Source organism: Ruditapes philippinarum, unplaced genomic scaffold, assembly GCF_026571515.1.
Source record: "Ruditapes philippinarum isolate M1 unplaced genomic scaffold, ASM2657151v2 ctg5558_1_1_1_1, whole genome shotgun sequence".
In the NCBI taxonomy this organism is placed as follows: Eukaryota; Metazoa; Mollusca; class Bivalvia; order Venerida; family Veneridae; genus Ruditapes; species Ruditapes philippinarum.
In genome coordinates, this window is record NW_026853609.1 from 1 (window position 1) to 26001 (window position 26001).

The 26001-nt window shown below is 30.3% G+C and overlaps 1 protein-coding gene across 1 annotated transcript; it reads right to left on the minus strand.

Moving 5' to 3' along the window:
* Positions 1-246: 246 nt before the first annotated feature.
* Positions 247-22834, minus strand: LOC132737342 (cytosolic phospholipase A2-like; the record flags this gene model as incomplete). Its single annotated transcript, XM_060724611.1, has 7 exons — positions 22810-22834; positions 21368-21452; positions 18259-18292; positions 8301-8385; positions 3336-3482; positions 1114-1264; positions 247-526 (listed from the first exon to the last, which is right to left on the minus strand). Coding segments are annotated over exons 2-7 (708 nt in total), but the record flags the coding sequence as incomplete, so codon positions are not given.
* Between the last annotated feature and the right edge of the window lie 3167 nt (positions 22835-26001).

The window sequence follows — 26001 nt, forward strand, 5'->3', positions numbered from 1 at the left end:
TTTACTATTACTCTATATTTGGCGTCTGCACTTACTGGAACTCTATATTTGGCATCTGCAATTACTAGTACTCTATATTTGGCATCTGCATGTACTAGTACTCTATATTTGGCATCTGCACTTACTAGTTCTCTATATTTGGCATCTGCACTTACTAGTACTCTATATTTGGCATCTGCAATTACTAGTACTCTATGTTTGGCATCTACAATTACTAGTACTCTATTTTTGGGCATCTGCACTTACTAGTTCTCTATATTTGGCATCTGCACTTACTAGTACTCTATATTTGGCATCTGCACTTACTAGTACTCTATATTTGGCATCTGCACAAACAAGTACTCTATATTTGGCATCTGCACTTACTAGTACTCTATATTTGGCATCTGCACTTACTAGTACTCTATATTTGGCATCTGCACTTACTAGTACTCTATATTTGGCATCTGCACTTACTAGTTCTCGATATTTGGCATCCGCACTTACTAGTACTCTATATTTGGCATCTGCACTTGCAAGTACTCTTCTGTTTTGACCATATATATAGACCAATTTTTGCATTATTAATAAACCAATGAATACAAATACAGTGAAACAGCAAATAAAAGTATGACAAGAACTTCTGTAGGACAGCATGCTCAACTATTTCAAGTGTGACACGTATGCTTACAACAATAGGTCCTCATATTCTTCAAATACTGGAGCTAAAAATGTTGCTGAGTGAACAAATACAGTAACCTTATGTAGATTAAGGTACTTACATATAACTTAACTCCTAACATTTATCACAATAAGCAAAAATAAACCTTACTCTGCTCGTAAAATGTAAAATTATTATGGGGGACTGAATTCTGCAGGCATCCGTGTCCTATTGACAGACACTTTTCTATTTGTTTTCAGACTTTGGTCTTTCCTTTTATCTTTATTGGCGACGCCGGTGAGCGGCGTCGTCTATTATGGAACGCTTTTTATTTTTGCCTATGGAAGGAGCTGTTATTATTAGCAGTTAATTTCATGTTGTGTTAATTAGTTTTATTTTGATTCGTAAAAATCAAGTAAACAAATGTGTTGTTATATTTGTATTTTTTAGATATTGTTATGAATTGTAAATACAGTGAAACCTGTAGAAATTGGTCTGTAATTACCTGATTGAATTTTATCCGTTGTTTGACTATTTCTTTTAAAACTGGGAGATCAGATAAATTGATGGTTTGTGTTGAAAGGTGCTCGTCTATCAGGTAGTTGGCATCAAATAGTGATATTTCTGAAAAAAGTAAAAAGAAAAAGTAATAAGATTTTATGTAATTAAGACCATTGTATGTTGGCTTTTGGACGGCGATACCACCTCATCTGCTGTTGCCAGTTGCAAATGCCTATTTACTACAATATGCCAAAATATAGTTTATTGCTGTTGAAGTATAAATCAGAAAGAAAAAAACTTTCAAAAATATGTAAAGATATCAAAAGTCGTTCACAAATATACATATTTCATAAAAAACAAACTTGTGAGAGCTTATACCATTATGGACAAATACAACTACACTGATTGACAGAGCATATAAATACTCAGTCTGTCCAGAATATAAACAGACTGTAGCAGTTAACTCCCTTGATCAGTACTAAATAGTTACCAGTAATAGTAATTGTAAGGCCAGATTGTAGAAATCTTTTAATGCTTTATTGAATAGTTAATTCTGACCTATTTCAAAAAATGTTTGTTTAAGTGCAAATTAAATAAAAATTACGATTATTATTTATTAATTAATTTTTCATAATCAGAAAATTACCTTCCATCAGTACTTTCAAGCATACCAACACTTTAAAGGTTATATTAAGCTCTATTTATAATAGCTTAAATACTTGGGTGCACTTTATATTTATTGACATCAGCCATTTTAATCATTATGCCACAGAGTCTCCTGTTTTAATATACAGGTCAAGATGATTATGGTCACAGGCAGAAGAATTTCAATCTTTGAATTTAAACATTGAACAGAAGAGTTATGGCTCTTGACTAAGTAAGAGTTTTGGCTCTTGACTAAGTAAGAGTTATGGCTCTTGACTAAGTAAGAGTTATGGCTCTTGACTAAGTAAGAATTATTACTCTTGACCAAGTTGAAACATAAGCTTAATTTGAAAAAAAAGGCATCCTCTAAACACAGTTTTGATTGATAACATTATACTTAGGGCAAAAATCCACTGCTAAACCCAGGCCAAAATGGCTGTCTTAAATGCATTTTGGATCGCCTCAAAACCAAGAAAACATAATTATTTTGTTGTATGTTAAAAAAAAGTACTAAAATGATTGCTTAAATTCAAAATAAACTAAAGAAATATAGTCTCAGAAAAACTTTAATAACAACCCTGGGACACTGAGATTACTATTTCAAAATCTTTACCAGCTGAGATTTTAAACTGCTGATAAATATTATACCCAATTTAATTGTAACCTCTAGACCATGGTTGTATATACAATGTATTTTTTATTAAAAAAATTCTAAAAGTCCTAATTACACAATATTAAAGCAAGGTCAATAAAAATTTGACACTTTTACAACCTTTATATGACAGTCAACCTTTTATCTGTTTCAAAATAAGATATTGTAAGTCTGTTCATAAACAAATACATAATTTTTCAATGTTATAAAAATTACATTAAAATTGGGGTAATTTTGGAAAAAGTTTTTCAAGTCCACTGAACATAATCTGATATCAGCCATGTGCTGTTTATGTATGTCTTGATCACATCTTAAATATGTGTGCCCGAGGGCTTTGCTGATGTCTATATAGTGTTACAATATGATCTTGAAACAACTGAGGTATTACAGTGGCTGTATCATTCTTATTTGTACTAAACTTTACCCTTTTTCTAAAAGCTATATGTCCCAAATAAGAGCAAATTTGATGATCAGGTGTTATGTTGTACTAGAGTCTGAGAGTTGAGCCTCATTTGCGCTTCCATGGAACATATTGTTACTGACAGTACCTCGTAGCATGTTCATTTTATTGACCAATGGCTTAGTTATTTAGTCTGTTGAGAAGTTCCACAGGATCTGAACTCTCCGATGAGGTTTCAGGTTATTTGGGTCAAGGTCATTTAGGCTAAAATTAGAGTTTTCTACTTTTCTTTAACCATTATCTGTTTGTCATTTAATCAACTAATCTCAAAACGACAGACATATCAGCTGAAATAAAGTTTTAACCTACTTAAAAAACCTTTTTTGATTTTGACATTAGACATGTTGGTTATACAGTTCAGCTAAACTATTACATGTATGTTACTTAAACCTTATGTTACAAAAACTTGTTCCAGAATTGACTTCATCTTTACATACCAAGTTCATTGTCAATTTCAGCATTGAGGTAGAATTTAAAAGTCTCGTTCCAAACTGGATTGATGTCATTGTCCACATGTTTGGTTTTCTGCGTGCCATGTGGTGACGTCTTAATGCTGACCGTAACATAGGGGTCCGGAACATCCACTGAAATAGAAATAAATTTATAATGACTTTTCAACATTCTTGACAAAGATGTGAGAAAGTTGTTGTGAAATTTACTCTGTAACATATGACCAATCAGAACCAACTTGACAATAAATGTAGGGACTGATCAACGCTACCTGCTCCCTTTTTTTGCCATTAAGTATGGGTTGTTCCAAAATAACCAATGAAAAACATCTAGGGAATGGAATAAGGAATGATGTGCAGACTGCTTATGACATCCAATCAAGCACTAACCTGAACATTCACAAAATACTTGAAACACCCATTCGTAATTAAACATTGTTCAAACACTGATATAATTACAAGTTTGCCTAAAGTTATTCTACTGAGGCAACAAAATAATTATTAATGCATTTTCCTTGGATATAACAATATTAATTATATTACCAATACCTACTTATCATTTATTTTACTGGTAACAATTTGGGTCACGTTACCTGGAACTGCTTGCGTCATATAATTTGACATTTCATCACCATTATATGCAAAATTAACTGTAAAATGCCAGAGGAAAAACATATTATGACGCAGGAGTAATATGCTTGCATTCCAAGCTATCTGACAAATTTATGAAGATATTTTTTGCCTGCTGTAAAAAAAACTTACACCTACGTGTCAACATTACCTTAATCTAATTTGTCAAATAATTACACACGAAATGCATTCAAGGTTGACTGTAGAGGAAAATTATTATGCAACATAATGCAAAAGCATTGCAGAGATTTCATAACTTTTAGCGGCTCTTACAATATTGTTGTACATATACATGTAAATGAACTTCGTCACACATATCACACTAGATCATTACAAACAATACATTTTCGTATAAAGTTAATATTTTACATTAATACAAACACCACTGTTTATGGGCCACCCAGCAACTTCCTGTTTTACATTCTACTCCAGATAATACTCAGAATTTTCTTACCTCAGTGCTTTAAGAAATCAATCAGGTTTTTTTTACAAATATAATTAAAACCCTTGTAACAGTCAAAGGTCTGTGACTGTTCTTTTTTTTGTTGTTTTTTTTCTCACTTTATTGTTTTAATAATGTATAATGCTTCCCCATTTATGAATAAAAATACAGTCTTAGGGCGCCTGTTTATTCTAGAAATTACCTGATCATTATTAGGTAACAGGTAAACTCTGGAGATTAAAGTAAACAAGTTAATTTTCGTCATCACATTCTTAGATGATTCTAAGATGAATAATTGAAATGATATGCAACAAAATCCATAAAATTGTTATACCAAATTCCTATCTTAACATTTCCTGCTGTGTTTCTAATATTTTTGTTTCCCCGAAAAAACGTAACATGTTCTGCGTCCCTAATTGGCCAGGTGTGTTCAAGTTGTTTACCTATATTGTTTATTATACTTCAAAGGTTTATTATATAACATCATCATAATTCTCACGTTATGTTAATTGAGTAATGAATATAAGCTGCCATGAGGATAAAAACCCTTTATATGTTTTAAGATATTTTTATATTATTATACATTTATAATATTGCGCGTTTGTAACGACATTTTTGATTGGATAATCGTGACGTTTATATAATTGAGTAATACATATAAGCTGCCATGTTGATGAAACCCTTGATATATTCTTAGATATTTTTGATATATACATGTACATTTATAATGCTTCACGTTTGTAACAATGCTTTTCATTGGATAAGCAGGACATTTACATAGTTTTATATATATATTGCTGCTGTCACTTTATGAAGAAATATCACTTTTTTCTTTAAAATTAAAGATGCTTGCTGTATTATAAATTTATTTTCGTTTATTTTGAATATTTCTGACAGGTTATATGGCCATATATAAATGGCTCGAGTTATATTTCCAAACAACTGTTTATAATTATGGGGTCATATAACCTGTAAAAAATCTTTGAAAATTAAAGTATATACATTCAACATAATTATATATAATGCTTCAAAAATGATGTCAGTGTAAAGTCAGCAAGAAAATTAATCACTCAAAAGGAACATTAAGATTTTTTTTTCATCCTACTTAAATACTTATTGGAATAGTTTTTGAATGACTACATGGTATTTAAATGCCTTCTACTTTGATATTAATCATATATACAGTACATATATATGAAAAAAAAACATTGTTTACTCAACAGAAATAATAAGATAACCTCAAATGTTTATATTTTGAAGTTCATTGCCCTAGCACCTACTCAGATGTATGAATACTAGTAGGCCTATTTACTGACTAGTACGTTTTGTTTAAACGTTTAGTACGTTTTGAGTTGTCTGCTATAAATAAAATGTTTTGGCAAGGTATATACTTTTTATTACATGTTACAAACCTGTTCAACATACATAATTCATAATTAAATTTATTAATCAAATAGGATTTCATAAAGATTTCACTTCTTTATGTAGTTTCAAATCTGGTACATATGCATAATGTCATATAAATAATAACTAAGAAGTGAAACAATTTGTCACCTTAGTGCAATAATAGGTTAACTCCTAATATAATTGGACAGTAGATATTCTGTTACTGCACTTCAGTGACAAATTGTGTTTTTTAGTAATCAAGCGGAGCCTGAAATCAAGCATGTCTAATCACCTGTAATTGTTTGTATTTCGGTCACGATCCTAATTCTATATGATTGATTACAGCCGACATGTTCATAACCCATGACATTGAAATAGTTTAGTAAAAAGAAAGGTGAATTTAAGTTGTAATATTTTCATATTATTACATATTACATGTATTATACTTTTTAATATTTTTGTGGGGTTTTTTTTGCGATAGATTTTCACAATTCATGTGATTGCATAAAAGTTTTGTATAAATGAACTTTATTTCCATATTTTATAAATTTATACAATGAACAGTTTAGTTTGCAATGACATTTGAGATAGTAAGTGACTCAGAAATGAACCTTTAAGGTTTTTGGTAACATTTTTAAATATTGTGCATGTTGCGTTCATTGAAATCAAATGTATTTTGCCTTCCTGCGGTACTGTTATAGCTTCACAGTGTTCTACCGGTCACAATAGATTAATCAACCTGTTGCGCTTATTTTTGAAGCTGTGTCTGTAAAAGTTTGGTTGTACCCCTGGATTAGCTAGGAAAAAACCAAAATATTTTTATTTCTGGAGTAAGTCTATTGTTTACTGACTGATCAGTTACTTATTACTGCTAGTTGGTCATACTTAGCTTTTTATGTGTTTAACAATAAACTTATAATTAACAGTTTAAAATCAAAAATAGAAATGTCGGAAACATAAATTTTGATGTGTTTATATTAAACTCTCGACTTTTCTTCAAAAACAATTAAAACTGATCTACATTTCCATTGAACCTTGAAGAAAACTTGTTTATAAACATCAGTATGTAATAGAGTACATCAAAATCGTGACAGTATATCGGGATTTTTGTAATCAATTATTGAAGAGACGGCCCATTAAAAATCTCTCAAGTGTTTCTAAAGTAAGTGCAATTACTGCCATCACAAGTTCTACGGAGATCACCTTTAAATAAATAATACCTTCGGGTCAAATTTTTCAATAGAAACGTAAAAATAATCAACAAATGAACTGAACATTTTGTCTTTCTTTTACGTAGGAACTTGTTTACTTAACACTTCTGTACAACAAAAATGCTTTATTACCCATAAGTCTCTGTTCAAAAGAAAAGTATCAATAGAATGGTTTAGAAATTATATGATTCAATTTTAGATAAGAACGTTTATCAAAAGCAGTCTGGTACCGTTTGTTTAGCATGTTACCACAAATTCAAAATATCTTATTTTAATATCATTGTCATCTTTATACATTTAATCCTATAGCTCAAAGCAGAACAGCTCCTGTCAAGGGAGGTAACCTTAAGTTTTTATTCAACTTAAAAAATAAAACATACATCAAAATTATTTCTTGTTGTAACTATAAACGCCCTGTTTACTATCACATGATAAAATCGGCAAGACTCCTAGTGATTGAATATGTTAATATTTGTTATGGCAGAAAGAAAAAAAGGAAGACATTGAACTATCACCTTTCATAAAAACAAATATTAAATACATGTAGATTGTGCTATCAATAAGTATGATCATTTTACTTAAACCAGTCTTTTGTATAGGAAGTATGATCATTTTACTTAAACCAGTCTTTTGTATTGGAAGTATGATAATTTATCTTAAACCAGTCTTTTGTATAGGAAGTATGATAGTTTTACTTACACCAGTCTTTTGCATAGGAAGTATGATAATTTTACTTAAATAAGTCTTTTGTATAGGAAGTATGATAGTTTTACTTAAACCAGTCTTTTGTATAGGAAGTATGATAATTTAACTTAAACCAGTCTTTTGTATAGGAAGTATGATAATTTTACTTAAATAAGTCTTTTGTATAGGAAGTATGATAATTTAACTTAAACCAGTCTTTTGTATAGGAAGTATGATAGTTTTACTTAAACCAGTCTTTTGTATAGGAAGTATGATAATTTAACTTAAACCAGTCTTTTGTATAGGAAGTATGATAGTTTTACTTAAACCAGTCTTTTGCATAGGAAGTATGATAATTTTACTTAAATAAGTCTTTTGTATAGGAAGTATGATAATTTTACTTACACCAGTCTTTTGTATAGGAAGTATGATAATTTTACTTACACCAGTCTTTTGTATAGGAAGTATGATAATTTTACTTACACCAGTCTTTTATATAGGAAGTATGATAATTTTACTTACACCAGTCTTTTATATAGGAAGTATGATAATTTTACTTACACCAGTCTTTTATATAGGAAGTATGATAATTTTACTTACACCAGTCTTTTGTATAGGAGCCTTTTGTGATGTTGTAACCCTTGACAACCTTGATGTAGAACAGCATACATGGCATGTGTTCTACCTGGAATGAAAAATAACAAAAAAGTTTGGTTAAAAATGTGATAACCCAATGATAATAATCCTTTCTAATTCCAAGTAAATTTAAGGTTCAACAAATTCATGACTGAAAAGAGTAATTCATGAATAAGGAGTGTAATTCATAACTGAATGGTGTAATACATGAGTGTAAGGTGTAATATATGTCTGATTAGTGTACATGTAGTTCATAGCTGATTAGGGCATTTCATGACTGAGGTGTGTAGTTCATGAATAAGCAGTGCAATTCACAAATGAATGAGTAATTCATAAATGAAATTCTTTAGACATGAATGAGGGATGTTATTTACATTTTAGGGGCGTAATTCATGACTAAGAGAATAAATCATGGCTGAAGTGTGTATTTCATGAATTAGATATGTTGTAAATAAATGAGGGATATTATTCATGACTAAGGGAATAATTCATAACTGAGGGTGTCATTCATGTCTTAAAAGCATAATTCATGACTGAGAATGTAAATTCATGACTGAAAAGCATAATATATGACTAGGGTGTAAACTCATGCCTGAAAAGCGTAATTCTTGACTGAGGGTGTAAATTCGTGACTGAAAAGCATAATATATGACTAGGGTGTAAACTCATGCCTGAAAAGCGTAATTCTTGACTGAGGGTGTAAATTCGTGACTGAAAAGCATAATATATGACTTAGGGTGTAAACTCATGCCTGAAAAGCGTAATTCTTGACTGAGGGTGTAAATTCGTGACTGAAAAGCATAATATATGACTAGGGTGTAAACTCATGCCTGAAAAGCGTAATTCTTGACTGAGGGTATAATTAATGACCCAGGGTTATAAATTCACAACTGATAAGTGTAATGAGGAGTGCATTTTACGACTGAGGGTACAATATAAACTCTTTTTTTTTAAATGATTTGTAGCATGTTAATAGATAAGCATATAAGTTATGCCTGAAAAACAATGTCATGTTTCATCATTTACTAAAGCTATAAATTATATTTTGGAGTTACACAAATCAGAAAATTTGAGATAAATTATATTGAACTGAATTTTTGATAATAAATTAATTGAAATAGCAATATATAACAAGCCTTAAGTGGCATTTACCCAATTTTACGAAAAGATCACAATAAATTAAAATGTTACATAATAAGTTATATTATACTTGATATTCTTGCTATCATATACACAACACATAAAAAAGAAAAATACATAATTATACAAAATATATATTATATTTTGCATTTTTTGTCATAACATACCAAGTAAAACAAAAAGCTTGATGCTCAGGTTTTTTTAATGTACTCTGTTCAACAGAAATGTTAAGATTCTAGTTGCATATGTAATAGAAAGAGCACCGAAACACGAGGCTATCTGATTTGTACGAGGGGTATAAATCAGATTGCCGAGTGTTTTGGTGTTCATTCTCTTTTGTATCATAGTCAAACATAAAAGCACGTTCCCTGTTGTCACAATATGAAACCCCGGCAAAAATGAACCAATGAACGAACATCTGAATATGACATTTCTGTCGCTTTCTCTTTCTCTGCCGTCACAATAAGTAAACCCCAGCAAAAATGAGCCAATCAATGGGCATGCTCTGGAGTGCGGGTAACTAATACCCGCACTCCAGTTAAAGCACTGTGCATGTATATGTATACGATTTAACCCTGACACATTTTCAACAGAAAGGTCTCCAAACTATGATACAAACATTTTTATAGAAGTTATAATCATGAATATAAGAAATTATATTGATGCATACAGAATTCTTCATTTGTTTGTGACTATGTCAACATATGTCAACCATGAAAACAATGTATCTATAAGAGCTGTCAATAATCTTGTTTAAAGCATATAGACCATATACTGATATATATCGATAATTATTACATTAAGTTATAATTTCTTGTCAAGTTATAATTTCTTGTCTATAATTCATTTCTGAATTTTTTTCAGATTATTTTTTGTTTTTGTCACTGACTGCTTTTTGAATATGTCAGTTACAGCAGCATTATAAGTTTTATGTCAATGTTTTGAGTGAATTTTCATAGTTTTTAGACATTTAAATTACTCAGTAAGTGTTATAGTCGATATTTGTTTTCAAATGTGTATGGATTATTGATTAATACACTGGTGTCGTTTTTTTATCAATGACAGCTCTAAAACAAAAATCTATCAATGACAGTGCTAAACCAAAATCAATCGATGACAGCTCTAAAACAAAAATCTACCAATGATAGCTCTAATTCAAAATCTACCAATGACAGCTCTAAAAATGACAGCTCTAAAACAAAAATTTACCCATTACAGCTCTAAAACAAAAATTTACCCATGACAGCTCTATAACAAAAATCTATGGATGACAGCTCTAAAACAGGATGTACTTACATCAAAGAGGCTGAATGTAGAATTTCGATGTTTTGATGTGACACTTGACGGAGGTTTAAAGTCCGAGTCGTAATCATTATCACTATTGTCAGACATTTTTGTAACCTACTTACGAATCACTGTACTCCTTATTTAACATATTAAATATTCCATTTGAATTTTCACCACTTTCATTAACTATTTACAAGAGAACTAACTTTATTGAGATGTCAATGTAACAAAAATTGTTAAAATTCAATTCCCTGCGTGGTTGAAAGTTGAAAATTTGAATTTGTAAAGTCAATCATTTTTTGGTTACATAATTGAATATTTTCTGTTTGATATTTCATTAGTATTCAATCTGTGGTTTGTAGGAAACAAATTTTATTATAGCTTTCTACTTGACTGAAAATTCCATGGTTGAACAATGTTATTTTTAGATATGATTAGAAACGTGTCTTTTTGATTATTTAATCCCAACTTAGCAACACAATTTAACCTTTGACATTTTAAAGCTTTTTAATTTAAAAAAAACAAACAATAACACTCCTCCGCTGTTAAAATATTATTGTTAATCCAATACTAAATGTTGAAAATGTGGTCAACACTAAAACAGCAGTCTCTCTGAAATCATTTAAAAAATTTTAATCACGAAAATCACATCCTTTTTCTAGAATAAAAAACATTTAAAAAAAGAGTAAAATTTTGTATTTCAGTGTTTTTTTCAAACAGCATTCTCTGTGGATTGATTCAATCCATTTATACACAGAAATTTCATCCTTTTCTAGAGTAAAATCCCTTGATTTGTAAGTAATATTTTGTAATTTAGTTTACTATTCAAAGTTCGTGATTTTTTTTTCTTGTCAACTATGTTCACTGGAGTGTGAAATTAATAATGTTCATTGCGGTATGCTTTAATGTCTCCTACAGACAAATTTTTTTTTATCATTACAACTTAATTATCGATGGGTTAACTTGAGTCTGATGTTGAACAATTAATGTATTATGCAAAATTTTCTTAAGATATATATTACTATTAAAATTCAAGATCTACTTTTATCGAAATCAATGACTTTTTTATTGTCTTTCTCGTACCGAGACCTTGATAAGTTAACCGAAGTTAATAAAAGAATGTTTACTTTGCTTATGCTTTGATAGTTTTGGCAAAAATACAATGAAAATTCAAAATTGGAGATAATTTTCTTTCCTTACATCGTCATTATCCACAATAATTAATGAAAATATATATTTCTGCAAAAAAAAATGTTATCTTAATTCAGAACTAACTAATTTTCACTCAGTTTTATAACAGTTATAACTAACATATCTTTTCCAAAATTTTGTCAAAATATTTTCTAACACAATTGTTCTTAAAACCACCAACGATATATTCCATTTTGTGGTAAAATCAGCTTTAATTGTCTGCCTGACAATTTTGATACTTTATACTTATAGTTGTATCCAGCCATGTGATGAGACGATAAAATACCAAACGCAGATTTTCCGGAAAGTTCCATATTTGTAGAAAGGTATGAAATCACTTTGTTATATTGTCTGTAGTGCTTTTTTTGTATTCATTTCGATTCAAGTATAACTTGGGAAGGAATACGTTTTGTGTAAATTCAATGTCAAAACAAAAAATCTTGATGTTATGTAACCATTAAAAAGATGTACGGGAAGGTGTCTTGCGCTTTTTTTTTGTTTCCATAAGAAGATTTTGGTTTCTCTGATGTAAGAGACCAAATACCACTGAGTGGGATTTGTTATTTCCTTATAAGGAAAAAAATGAAAATCTCTTCCTTACACGAACATCTGCTTCTGAATTATAAAAGTTTTGCAAAAGTTTGAGTTACATTGTATATCTAAGACACGTTTTTACTGTTTATATTGCCTTATAGGTTTGTTACAAGATGCAGTTTTAGTTATTTAGCTGATACTTTACTGCGTTTTTGTTTTTACTGTTAGACAATAGACAATACCGTCTATGATATCTCCTTGAAATATCGCCCTCACATACTGAAAACAGAATCACTTTACGATTTATTTATTGTTGAGGCGGTATAATTTAATATGTAATGTTTCTTTATGTGATGACAAACACCTGTTACTTCCAATCACTGTATGATTTATTGTGAGCTTACTAGATTCCATTTGTATTATTTCCTGTAAAAACAGGAAATACTGTACACTTAATCTCAGTGTGATTTTTCCTTGGGTTTGTCTGAATCATCAGTTCTTATAAAATATAGTTTATAAAAACCGATTACTGTTCACGTTTGAGATGTCGGCTTTTTTGTAATTATATTTTACATACAAACTGGATAAAAATATAAAACTTTGCATTTTTTTATAGTCTCAGTTTTTAGTAGTTTTCTTTTATATTATCACTTTATTGACAGTTTTATGCAATTTTACCAGACAGATATTAGATTCACAGTCTCTGATATTTAAGTTTAGTCATTTATTTAAGCTTGATTATAAAAGCATCAGCAATTTATGTCAACAAAAATATTTCAGTCCCAGTTCTTGAAATAACCAGTCCAGATTCTAGAAATAACCAGTTCAGATTCTAGAAATAACCAGTCAAGGTTCTCGAAATAACCAGTCAAGATTCTAGAAATAAAACCAGTCCAGATTCTAGAAATAACCAGTCATGGTTCTAGAAATAACCAGTCCAGATCTAGAAATAACCAGTCAATGTTCTAGAAATAACCAGTCCAGATTCTAGAAATAAAACCAGTCAAAATTCTAGAAATAACCAGTAATGGTTCTAGAAATAACCAGTCAAGGTTCTAGAAATAACCAGTCAAGGTTCTAAACATAACCAGTCCAGATTCTAGAAATGACCAGTCAAAGTTCTAGAAATAACCAGTCAAGTAGTGGTATATTAAAACTGGTCCTGATGGAAGTATGATAAGGCCATCAATGTACCCTCACTCTTTTGATTATTAGGCCACCATTTACCCTCACCATTGTAACTGTTAGGCCACCAATTTACCTTCTCCATTTCAACCAATAGGCCATAAATAGACCCTCACCATTTTAAGTATTAGGCCACCAGTTCTTCCTCACAATTTTAACCATAAGGCAATCAATTTACTCCTACTCCTATTTTTTGTTTGGCTGAGTTAAGTCACATTGACTGTTTCTAGCCCGGTATTTGTAAAGCAAGACCTTACATGGCCCGTCATGCATTATTTTAAGCACACACTGGCATCTAGGTAAAACCATGAACGTTTTTAAGCCAGCTGGATAGCTTTATCACATGAAAAAGTCCCATGCTGAGGAGGATTCAAACTCATGGCAGTAAGTAGCATTTCAATCCTTTTGCAATCAATATACAATATGGCCATAAATGTATGACAAGATGTTTATTTCAAGTTTGCCATTTAGTTGACATGATCCATCAACAAAGGACATAGGATTATCTATCCTTATATTTTTTTATCCTTTTCGGTAAAAAATAAAAGAGGAGTTCCTAGAATTACCATGCTGACAATAAAGCATTAGTTAACTGTATTTAATTATTTAGACATGATTCTATGCATGCCAATTGTTATAGACATTGACCTTATATATATACTTGTAGCACTTGAGGTTTCTTGCACTTCTTGTGCATAATTTATCATATTTGGTTTCCATTAAGGTGGCTCTCTGATTATTGAGATAGTTTCATTTCTCAGGAGACGATATGACTATCAAGTAAACTGTTTTGTCTAGGATTTTATTGCTGTAGTAGTGTTTCACTCTTTACAAAATCCAGACACATTGCCTTGTTTGATGGCATTGTTACAGAAGAATGCAATATATTTTACAATAGTAGTTATGACCAAATACGGAAATACATAATCAGCAATTTCTATATAGAGTTGTACAGTTTGCATTGAAGATCCATATAGGAAATCAAACCTACAGGGAAGGAGGGGTGTGCTCATTGACTGAGTGGTTAGTCACATTATCACCACTTTAGGTTTGAATCTTATTTGGAGCATTTAAAAAAAACTCACAAAGATCTTAGGTTGTATTAATGGAGTTTGTCTGCTATGTGCCTTAATTAATATATGCTGCATCTGGAACTCTCTCCTAAACAGTGCCATGTTAACTTTTAACTAAAGGACTGCCCATGCTGGTGAGTCACACTCACCACCCCCCCCTCCCTCCCCAACATGCACCACCCCATACCCACCCTCAATACCCCACGAAAAAAAAATAGAATAATAATAAATAATTATAAGAGCCCCCAACAATTACTGCACATTCCCTGATTTCCTTCAGACAACTGTATAAAGAACTTGGTCTGTATTTGATGAACGAAATCTGTTTGTCCTCAGACAAAAACAGAAAGGTTTTACATTGAATTTGCACAAGAATACACTGTAAAATTGCATAATATTATGTCAATAGTTGATATCAGACTTATTAGATAAGTGCAAATATATATTAATCCCATACTTGTACTGCTTTTGCGAATCCGTAAAATTGGAATTGCAGGGCCGAGCATATATTTTGAAGTGAGGTCATTTGCGTTATACAAACATACTGTAAAGACTCGATAAATATTAGTGTTACACTATAGGCGCATCAATAAAAAAAATGATTCTTTATGTCTTTAAACAGTCTTTATTTTGGGTATGTGATAAATAGAATATCATACTCCTGTAGGTTCATTACTGAATTTATTAAATTTGTTGAATAAAGTAATATTTTGCTTGCCAGCTGCTCGCATAATATTTTATTTAACTCGTTCAATAAGTTTAGTATTGAACTTACACTATTCAATATCCTGTATATAATGCTATGTATATAATATATATCATTTTTATTGAAAGTAAAGTGTGCAGATGATTAATGACATATTTAATCATAAACTTTGTAAAAAGATATCATAAAGTGAAGGGTACTTCAGATTCTTGAGGCTGATAATGACATACTTGTGTACTTGAAATTATGTCAATTTTATCAGTTATTGTTGATTGCCCTCAAACTTAAAATACCTCAGTTTTAACAGTCATATTTACATAATTTGAACCCTTGAATAAATTTTTTGTTTATTTTCAATAGATATATTTGTCATAGCAATTATAACCTCCTGGCCGCATTATTTTGAGGGTCATTTGACTCATTCCTAATAAGGTCATTCAACTAATTCCTAACAATTATTCTATGCCTAAGATAAGATAAAAATATTATCATCTTTATGAAAATTGATTAAAATCTTTAATGTATTGGTGTTATGATAATATTTTATTTCATTTGACAATTCACCTAATTAATAGAGGATATTGAATAAGTGTAGTTTAATACTAAATTTATTGAACGAGTTGAATAAATTTATATTATGCGAGCCTCTGACGAGCATAATATTGTTTTATTCAACGAGTTCAATAAATTTAGTATTGAATCTACACGAATATAATATTCTATTTATCACATATATAAAATAAGAACAGTAAACTGTTAAAATGAGTAATTTTTCAATGACGCGCCTAACAACGCTAACATTTAGCGCACTTTAACGCTATGTTTCTATATAGCGCAAATGACGTCACATCAAAGTGTTATTTAATTACACAAGTGTAATATCATTTTTATTAAATGGCTTTTTTACACTCCTGCGCTATGGTTTATTATGTGATAAAGCTGTTTATTGAGATTTTTTTCATATTTTTGTCAATTATATTAAATTGAATATTGACTATTGACCCATAAAATGACTGCCACTTATGGCAGGGGAGGTAAATATTGTAAAAATCTGGAACTGTCTATATTAATGTACCCTTGAATCTATAGTGACCTTGACATTGATAATACTGCTTGAAATTTGTGGTGAGGCTCTTGTCTTTTATGACTGAATATATCACCATCTTAGTGCAGTAACATGTTAACTCATAATGAAAACTAATAGGAGTTAACCAATTACTGCACTGAGGTGAGGAAATACTAAAATATTCTTACATTGTTTTGATAATAAGTTAAACCAAAAGGCTGATGAAAAAAAAGGAGGAAATGTTACCCGCAAAAGTGTCAGGGAAAGAAAAAAGATTAATATGGAAGTGTTTTGCAATTGTTGACAATGTACAATTGTAATATAAATTGTTTATGTCCTAAGATATATATTAGAATGAACTTCCTTAAAATGTGTCTATAGGGAAAAAAACAAAACTAAGTGTTAGAATGGTTTACCAAGAATTATGTGACTGCACTTCGATATTGTTACAGTAACCGGCAGGAATTGTTATAGGAAGGAGGAAAATTTTCATTTCTTTTTTTTTCAGGGCAATAATTGATACTTCAAGTTATTAAAGTTATGGTAAACCTTAAAGGGTGCAGTTTGATAGTGATTAGTTGAATTTCTTGGAATATGGAATCCCTTCCTATGTTTATGATACACTAGCAATTTTAATAACCCTTAATTACATGCACCACTCAATATCTTAAATAGACTGGTTTATGATTCAATATGGACTTAACCATTTAACATCTTTTGAGAAAATTTCAGAATATGTACTGAATGAATAGCAAACAGTACAACAGTGCAGACCAATTTGACAGCACAGATATGCCAGCTGATCTGGTTAGAATCTGTTGTGCAGAGTAAACATAAATCTACATTAATCCTTTACACAGTCAAGCTCATAAATATTTCAAAAATAATATGATTGATTAAAGAATCAATTCTAAGAATTGAAATACTTTTGGTTTGTTTTGATTGGGTTTTTATGTCACACCGACACAGTATAGGTCATATGGCAATATTCCAGCTTTACTGGTTGAGGAAGACCTCAAGTGCCCTTTTGTGCATGAATGGGCCCCGGAGTAGGACCACAGATGCTCCGTAAGCTAGCTGGATAGCTTCCTCAAATTGAAATACATGTACTTTATGGAAATATAAGAATCAGAGTGAGACAGAGCTTCATTTAATACTTGGTCTGCTACTGATGTTGATACTGATTCTACCCATGACTTTTGTGTCCAGTGCTGGCATATCTGTGCCATCTAATCATGTTCTGCACTGTTCACTATTTTATCAGTACATATTACAAAAACAATTCCATGGTTTGTCAAGATTGAAAGATTATTTTGTCCATTTAAAATTATAATTAGTGCGGTAACGGTTATTTATCTAAAATATGAGAGAGAACTGCCAAACAGCCGAATATGGGCATTGTCCAGTAGGAAAAAGTTAACCAATCTGAGTGTAAGCAATTACATGGTGACCTAGTGCAATGGTAAAATCCTATCAAATATAGACAGACTTAACCCGTTATTGCACTAAGGTGACGACATGACATGTACATGTATTTAGGAACTGGTTTTGATCAGATGTAATAATTTGCAATTTTTTAAAATTTCTTTTTTTGTGTGTGTCAAACATAGTTATAAATCGGCATGGACTAATGTCTTATTTATGTATTCTATTTACTTTATATATATCACAATGAAAATGACTTGGCATTATGTATTTATATATCTTAATATCTATGGATAGATAACTTTATAATCTTACCTCAAACACTTGAAAAGGATCAAATCTGTTGGATCTGTAATAGAAAAGATAAAACATTTCAATAATTCTCAATTTCCAGCAATTGTAGCTTACTACTACATTGTATATGTGAATCACTTTTGAGTCCATTCCCTTGAACTTAGCAGTACTACCTTGGATCTCTGGATTCTCATTGGTCAGTGCTTTAGTTTCTGACCAATAAAATACCCAGGATCGGAGTTTGAGCCATGATTTTTTTTCTTTTAATAACCTTGGAGCTTGGCATCAGTTGAGGGAAACACTGGTTGTTAGTTAAATAAAGTATATGTTCAAACTTGTGTTCTATAGATTGACTTTAGGCCATTTTTTTTTTATATTTTGGTTTACTGATTTTTTCCAAAAAAAGGTAGGGTCGGAGGAGGAAAAAAAAAAAAAAAAAGGAAAAGAAAAAAGTTTTCATAATTATCTTCATGTCTTGACGTTGAGATACTTTGTAAGTATCCCTTCTCTTATGATTAGTCCATCCCCATTCTGATAAATGTGATGCGTACATAGTACTTACTAGAGAAATTAAATGACCGACTGTCTAAATTCCACAGTGGTTATAAATACACATGTGTGAAAACAAAACAGCATCCACAAATTGATGAAATATCATGTTGCTATTATTTAATCTACACACGAGATGACCTCGCCGACCCTTCAAAAGAGTCAGTAAATCTTTGATGTTCACACACATGTAGTCCCAGTTGTTTAATCCGAATCATCAAAGGTGCCGAAACTCTTAAAATATGTTTTAAATATATAGATATTAGCCTAATTAATTTGGCGAGAATAGTTTAACCCATTTTGCAGACATTTTTCTTCATGCAAAATACATCGTCGTCAAAAATTATCTCGACGTTTCTTTGACAAGTCTAATAAGTAATAAGTTGGACTTCTATAAATCTCCCATAGAACATTTAGATCTAAATTTAATTAGCAGCATATTTCCAGTACTTTTTTTTCGGGGCAGATTTTTTTTTTTTTTCATTTTCCTAAAAAAAGGATGCGGCGGGTCAGTAAACTGAAATATCAAAAAATAATGGCCTTAGTAACTATTTGCCTTGGCTTTTGTTAGATAGTGGGATAGCTTTCTTTATGTGCAAGAATTAATGTCCCTTAGCAAAATTTTAAACTAAGAGTTTGCAAGGTGTCATGTGATTTCAAGTCATCAGACATCACTAACAGTCATAGAGACCACACAATGCAGACTAAAGGAGGTCACATGACTTAGTGTATTGTTAATCAAGTTTTTACAATAAACTTACTCTTCAAAACTATGTGCATTAATTTGACTAGTAGTACGTGCCCTTGAAGCTATAAAGGTAAAGGTTTGTTTGTACATGACAGCTTGGAAAAATCCAAATTTGCCAACTTTCACAGGATCATTGTCAACAAGTGCCCTTAGCCTAGTGACTGAAATTTGAGACGATTTGGCAGAATTCAATAGCCCTTAGGTGTTGTTGTTTTTTTCCCCAGATAATTACATAATATAATATTGACAATAAACAGGGTTTTATGATAATTTCCTGCCACTTGTGTTACCAGGAAGAAGAATTATAGTTTTAGTTGTTGTATAAATCCTAATGAATTAGATTTGTCACGTCTTAACATTGTGTCGCTTTATAGGTCAGTTACATAAAGTAGATGTCCGGGGAATCATAACATTGAAAAAAATTGTTATTTTCATATCTCAGATCCCGATTATTTTCAGTGTTTCACTTCTCGGTTAAAGAAATACCTAACTACAATTATTACCTGAACAAAGCAAAAAAACAACAACCAAAGAACAAGCAAGCAAAGTGAAGAAATGACTTGTTTGTGAGCATCAAAAAACATAGGACATGATTTATTCTACAATAATAAAGACAGCTGCCATTTGGTGGTAATTGGCGTTTATGACGTGACAATATGTCATATGATAAAGAGTAAAGTTATTCAGTAATTTTGGCTGTTGTTTTTTTCAAACACCCTTCATTGTAATGTGAAGGGGGAACACTTTAGGCAGAGTGGCTATTGAAGGTTTATTGCTATCACATTGCTTTTGATCTTGATCCACCTTGAAAGTACGATTTTATGATTTAGAATATGATTTCTAAACATGCCTAATCCTAACTGACATGTGTATGGCCAAATTAGCTCTATAAGGTTAATAAAACACCTTACACCCATCTCTTTTCCCTCCCTTTATATTAACATCCCCACCCCCTCCAAAATAAAAATAAGATTGCTCTATTTGCCCAAAATATGTGAAGAAGTGTGTCTTTCAATCAGTTATGCAGAGGTGCTCAAGTGTATAAAGTAATTTTCCTCTAAGTAGCAAAACTGGAAAATTGGATAAAATATTTCCCTTCCTGATTGTATGACACAATTTTCTTTAATTCTTAGAATCCTCTTAAAAAATGCTGAACAAGAGGGGCAAGAAGGAAATGATGTGAAGAGTGGGCAAAAAATGTAATGAGAAAGAGAGGGCTAAGAAGAAAGTGATAGAAAGAGGAGAAAGGATGAAGCAAGGGAAGAGAGGGCAAGGAAGAAGTGATTGGAAGAGAGGGGCAAGGAAAAAGCAGTAGGAAGGGAGGTGCAAGGAAGAAATGATGGGAAGAGAGGGGCAAGGAAGAATTGATTGTAAGAGAGGGGCACGGAAAGAGTGATTTGAAGAGAGGGGCATGAAAAAAGCAGCAGGAAGGGAGGCACAAGGTAGAATTGATGGGAAGAGAGGGGCAAGGAAAAAGTGATTGGGATGGAGGTGAAAGAAAGAAAGGGGCAAGGATGGCAATTAGAAGAGAAAGGATGAAGCAATGGAAACAGTGGGGTAAGGGGGAAGTGGCAAGGAAGAAGTAATTGGGAGTGGGCGGGATGAAATAATTATTAGGCAAATATTTAGATAGATTGAAAATACGTGTATAAAAATTGGTGAAAGAGAGTTTTTGGTTGGATTTCTAAACATTAACTTAATTTATGCTTTGTTTATTGAATTATTAAAATAGTATATAGTAGTTGTGCTTCAAAAATAATTATAAGCCAAGTTTGTTCATAAATAAATAAATAAATATAAAAATAATGATAAAACAATAATGTATTCACTTACCCATATGGCATGTTTTGTCAGTGTTGTGTTTTAATTCTTTTCCCTTTTATCCAAAATTTCAAACGATGTGTGTATAAGATTTTTACTGAAAAGAAAATAAAGGAAACCCCAATTAGTCCTGCAGTTATACTGCCAAATTTACTTGGCTGTATGGTAAAATCATGCTAATCTTTATGATTTATTTACATTATATAAAAGGGTGCCAATTCTTAAAAAAATTGTTGATTTTGATTTTTCCAAGAAAGAACGATATCTTTATAAGATTTTTTTGTGTCAAAAAAAAATAAAAAAAATAAATGTTTAGTACATTAAAATTCCATCAATTATTAAAATTGATAACTAGAATTTAAATTATCCATACACAATAAACTTCTTCGTTCCAGAAAGAAAAAAATATTCGCAAGTGATGCAAGAAAAAAAAAACTTGTGCAAAGAACTCAGTGACTGGTAAATGAAGATTTTTTTATAAATAGAATGTCCTCTCATTAAACTTTAATAAAACCATACATTAATAATCAACTATTCATTGTTCTTGTCGCAACACAATAGATGTGTTTTCCCTGTAACATTTATAGTGACACATTATCATGCATACATGCCATGTGATTCTATAACATTTCAAATTTATTTATGCATATTAACTTGATGACCTTATTCCTCTCTCTCTCTTTCATTTTATGATTTTAATTTTATAACATTTCAAATAATTTAATTTATGCACCTTAATCCCCTCTCTCTCTCTCTTTCATTTCAACATTTCAGTATGTTTTATGTCTTCTTTCCTTTTTTCTTCTCTTTTTTTTTCTTTTTATTTATCTATTTATTTTATTTAAAAAAGAAAAAAAAACCTTTGTCATTCTGTCTTCTCCTCTAATAGTACTTTTTACATATGATATTCAAAGTTCTTTTTATTTAATTTTAGCAAACTCATTTTATTTTATTTATTTATTAAAATAATTACTACATTTTATAGATAAATCTAATAGCAATTTAAATCATCAGAAATGATCATTTAAACTATCCGTAATATGTATCCTAGGCAGCGACTTTTATCAATTTATGCTGTCAATAATAATAAAAAATCATATCAGTAATGGTTTAATAAAAATCAAACAAAAAACAAAAACAAATAAAGACAAATTTAAACAAATAACAAAAAAAAAAAAAACAACAACATTTTTTTATCTTATCCACATTGGCTCCTTAATGCATTGATGCTCTACTATTCTACAAACACTTCTTCTATCCAGTACTTGTATAACATAAAGTAAAATAAAAAAAAAACGAAAAAAAAATTAAATTTTATTTTTAAAACTCATTCAAATCGACTCCTTGATGCATTGATACTCAACAAACTTTTCTTCTTTACTAGTATAACATCAATCTCAGTATTAATAAAACATGATGCAAGAGACCTTATTTTAATAAATCTTCTTACTTACCAGAATTTGATCTATCCAAAATATTTTTATTAAATGTTATCACGATATATGTTTAAGCCACAGTAAGCACAGTGAATTAATAGTATATAATTGAGATTATGTTATATATATAACCAGTGAAACATTACAATGATACTGATCATGTGATATCACCAGTGTGGTATTTACAATTATATAGGTAATTAACTTAAGAGATGTAACAGAGCAAAGGGTTACATGATTGTTTTATCTAAAACAACATTCTACAATGATATGTTTATTGTTTTTTTGTTTTCTTCTTGTTTTTTTGTTGTTTTTGTTTTTATTCTTTCTTTTTTTTATTCTTAAGAGAAATGATAAGGGCTGACCTGATAATTATATTATTTTTTCGTTATTATTTTTTCGTTATTTATTTATACTGATATATAAATACTTTAGAATATTATAATTATAATGCTTTTGATAAATTGAAAATAAAATTTAGCATATTTGGGGCATAATGGGCCTTTAATGCTAGTTTAATTGTTAGCCTGCAATTGGCGAAAAATTCTACCCATGTGACCAGTGCAGACCAAGATCAGTGAGGCATGAACATGATCTGCGCTGTTCATTATCCAATCTGTACACATTTTGAAATTTTCCCTAAAAATGATGAATGGTTTAGTCCATACAGGAAGATGGACAAGTCCATTTAAGATATTTAGCCTTGTAAGGGTTATTCCAGGAGATTGAAGACTTAAAATGGTTGTAACTTTCTTTCACTAAATTATGGGTAACTTATAATACACTACAGTATAAATACTTTTAAGACTATTTACTTTCAACAGTGCATTATTGTAGTAACATAATGCGCTTACATAACAAGTTATGTTATTATTGTATTTGTTGTAAAGTTGGATTCCACTTACAACAGCTTTAAAGTAACATAATCATTACATAATGTTGTATAATATTACTCAAGAAGTATAACATATAATTACAATCTTCATAAATACTTTTCAAGAAATATTAAGGGTTTAAACTTTAACTTAGATTTAAGTTTATTTTAAAGTTTAATCATATTGAATATTGTATTGTTTTATAGACATTTCATTCTTATCATTCATTAGTTTAATGTTGATTATAGTTTGTAGAACTTATTGATACACTCATTAACAGTAACTTAGCATGGCCTAAGACTCTTTATATACAACATATAGAGAATGGTTCTACTTTTACTGGCCTTTAAACTTAGTGGGATACAAGTTACTGATTTAGCATTTATACATGTTTGTAAATATGTTTAGTTTGATATTAGTTTCTAGTTTTATTGTTTAGAATATTTTTGTAAAAGTTTATTACTTTATTATTTTTATAATCATGGTCAATTGATACTGTTGCAAAATTTTCCATGAATCATAATCTATTTTTAGAATACTTATGTAAAGTACTGATAAGCCTAGAGCATTTGTTAAGTAAATTCTGGTTGGCTGTAATTTGACCAATCAGATAAGTTGTTACATACAGTGCCACCTGTAGGTAGATGCTAGCTCCCTCTGGGATTCAGAAGTACATTTATACAAGCATCTTAGACAATTATGTCATTCTGCTGCTAATTTTTGGAAAAGTAACATCTCTAAAAGCTCTCTAAGGTTAATTAATTAATTATTTAATTTATTTTAGGCACTTTGGCATTTAAATGAACCTTAGAGATTATCTAAATTCACTGAAACATTTTTGATAAATTTGTAAGTAATTTTTGTAAGTTCTTTTTACAGAATTAATAAAGATTAATTAACATCTTTTCTTTGTTTTAAGTGGCAGCCATCTTGAATCATTAGATCTTTATTTTTGTTGATGTAGATTAAAACAGGGCTTGCTACTATTTAGGTTTATTTGTTAAACAACACAGAATCATTAACTTTTAAAGGTTATTTTTCATATTTTCATTTATATCAGTTTAAACAACTTTCAACTGGTTTAAATTTTTTATTCACTAGTTTATTTTGATTATCATATTTTTGGTTAAATAAGAACAATTAATATTAAAGTACATATTGTAAACTAGTTTATCTTTTAGTAACTTTTAGTTAGGAATAAAAACTTAGTTCATCAAAAATTTGGTTGATATAAATATATTCACCATTTGTGTCTTATTTCCCTTTGCATTCAAAGGGTGGTGTCATCCTGACGATTAGATTTTTTCCTATTAAAGAGTACTCCTGAGCAAACTAAGAACATTAGGTAATAGGTAACTAACTTCTATTAATAGAAATCAAAAAGGTTTTAATTTTCAACACCACAACAATGGTGCCAAGTGGGATAGAGGCCTGCTTCTATTTTTAGAAACACTTATTAACATATTTTTTCATCACCACAACAATGGTGTCAGAAGTGGGATAGTTTTGAAAATAAGTAAATTTTCTCAACTCAGGAGTACATTATTTATAAGTAAATTTTTGTATTGATAGTTTTGAAAATAGTAAATTTTCTGAACTCAGTAGAACATTATTTTTAATAAGTAAATTTTTGTATTTTTTGAAAATAAGGATTTTTGTCAAAGTAAATTTTTGAATACTTAGTCAATTAATAGCAATAAAGTAAAGTCATATAACAGTAAACACTCTTAACCTATCTTTTCTTCCTTCAACTGCTACACGGTGATCTGTTCTATTTCAACTGATAGGGGCGGCCTGAAGGTTGAAGCTTGTCACAAGCCTGAACAGCTAACTTAGTTTCAGTTAATTTCATATAAGGTAGGACGGTGAATACATTGACATCCTTCCAGCTATAAGTTTGCGGCAGTCCGGCAAGCTGGATGTTATATGGGGTAATCGTTCTATTAGTAATACAATAATAGGTGATTATATATTTCTGGCTATACTGTTCTGGCAGCTGGAAGCACAAGTGTGTCATATATGATCCTAGAGTTGTAAAATTCTTTTCTATCTTCCAGCCAGGCCTATTTTACCTCTTTAAATTCATATAAAGGCCAATCCCCAAAGAGTCCCTTACCCCAAAAATATAAATCACAAGTACAGAGATCAATAGCAACCAAAGTTATTGATTTATGAAGTACATAGTCATTTCCAACTAATTACAACTTTATTTTCAGCGTCCGACAGTGCCTATTTCACAAACACACATTTTAGGCAATATAGTGTGTATAATCAGAAAACTTTTGGTCTATATTTTTAATATAAATTCTAAAATTTTCATTTTAAAAGGCACTTA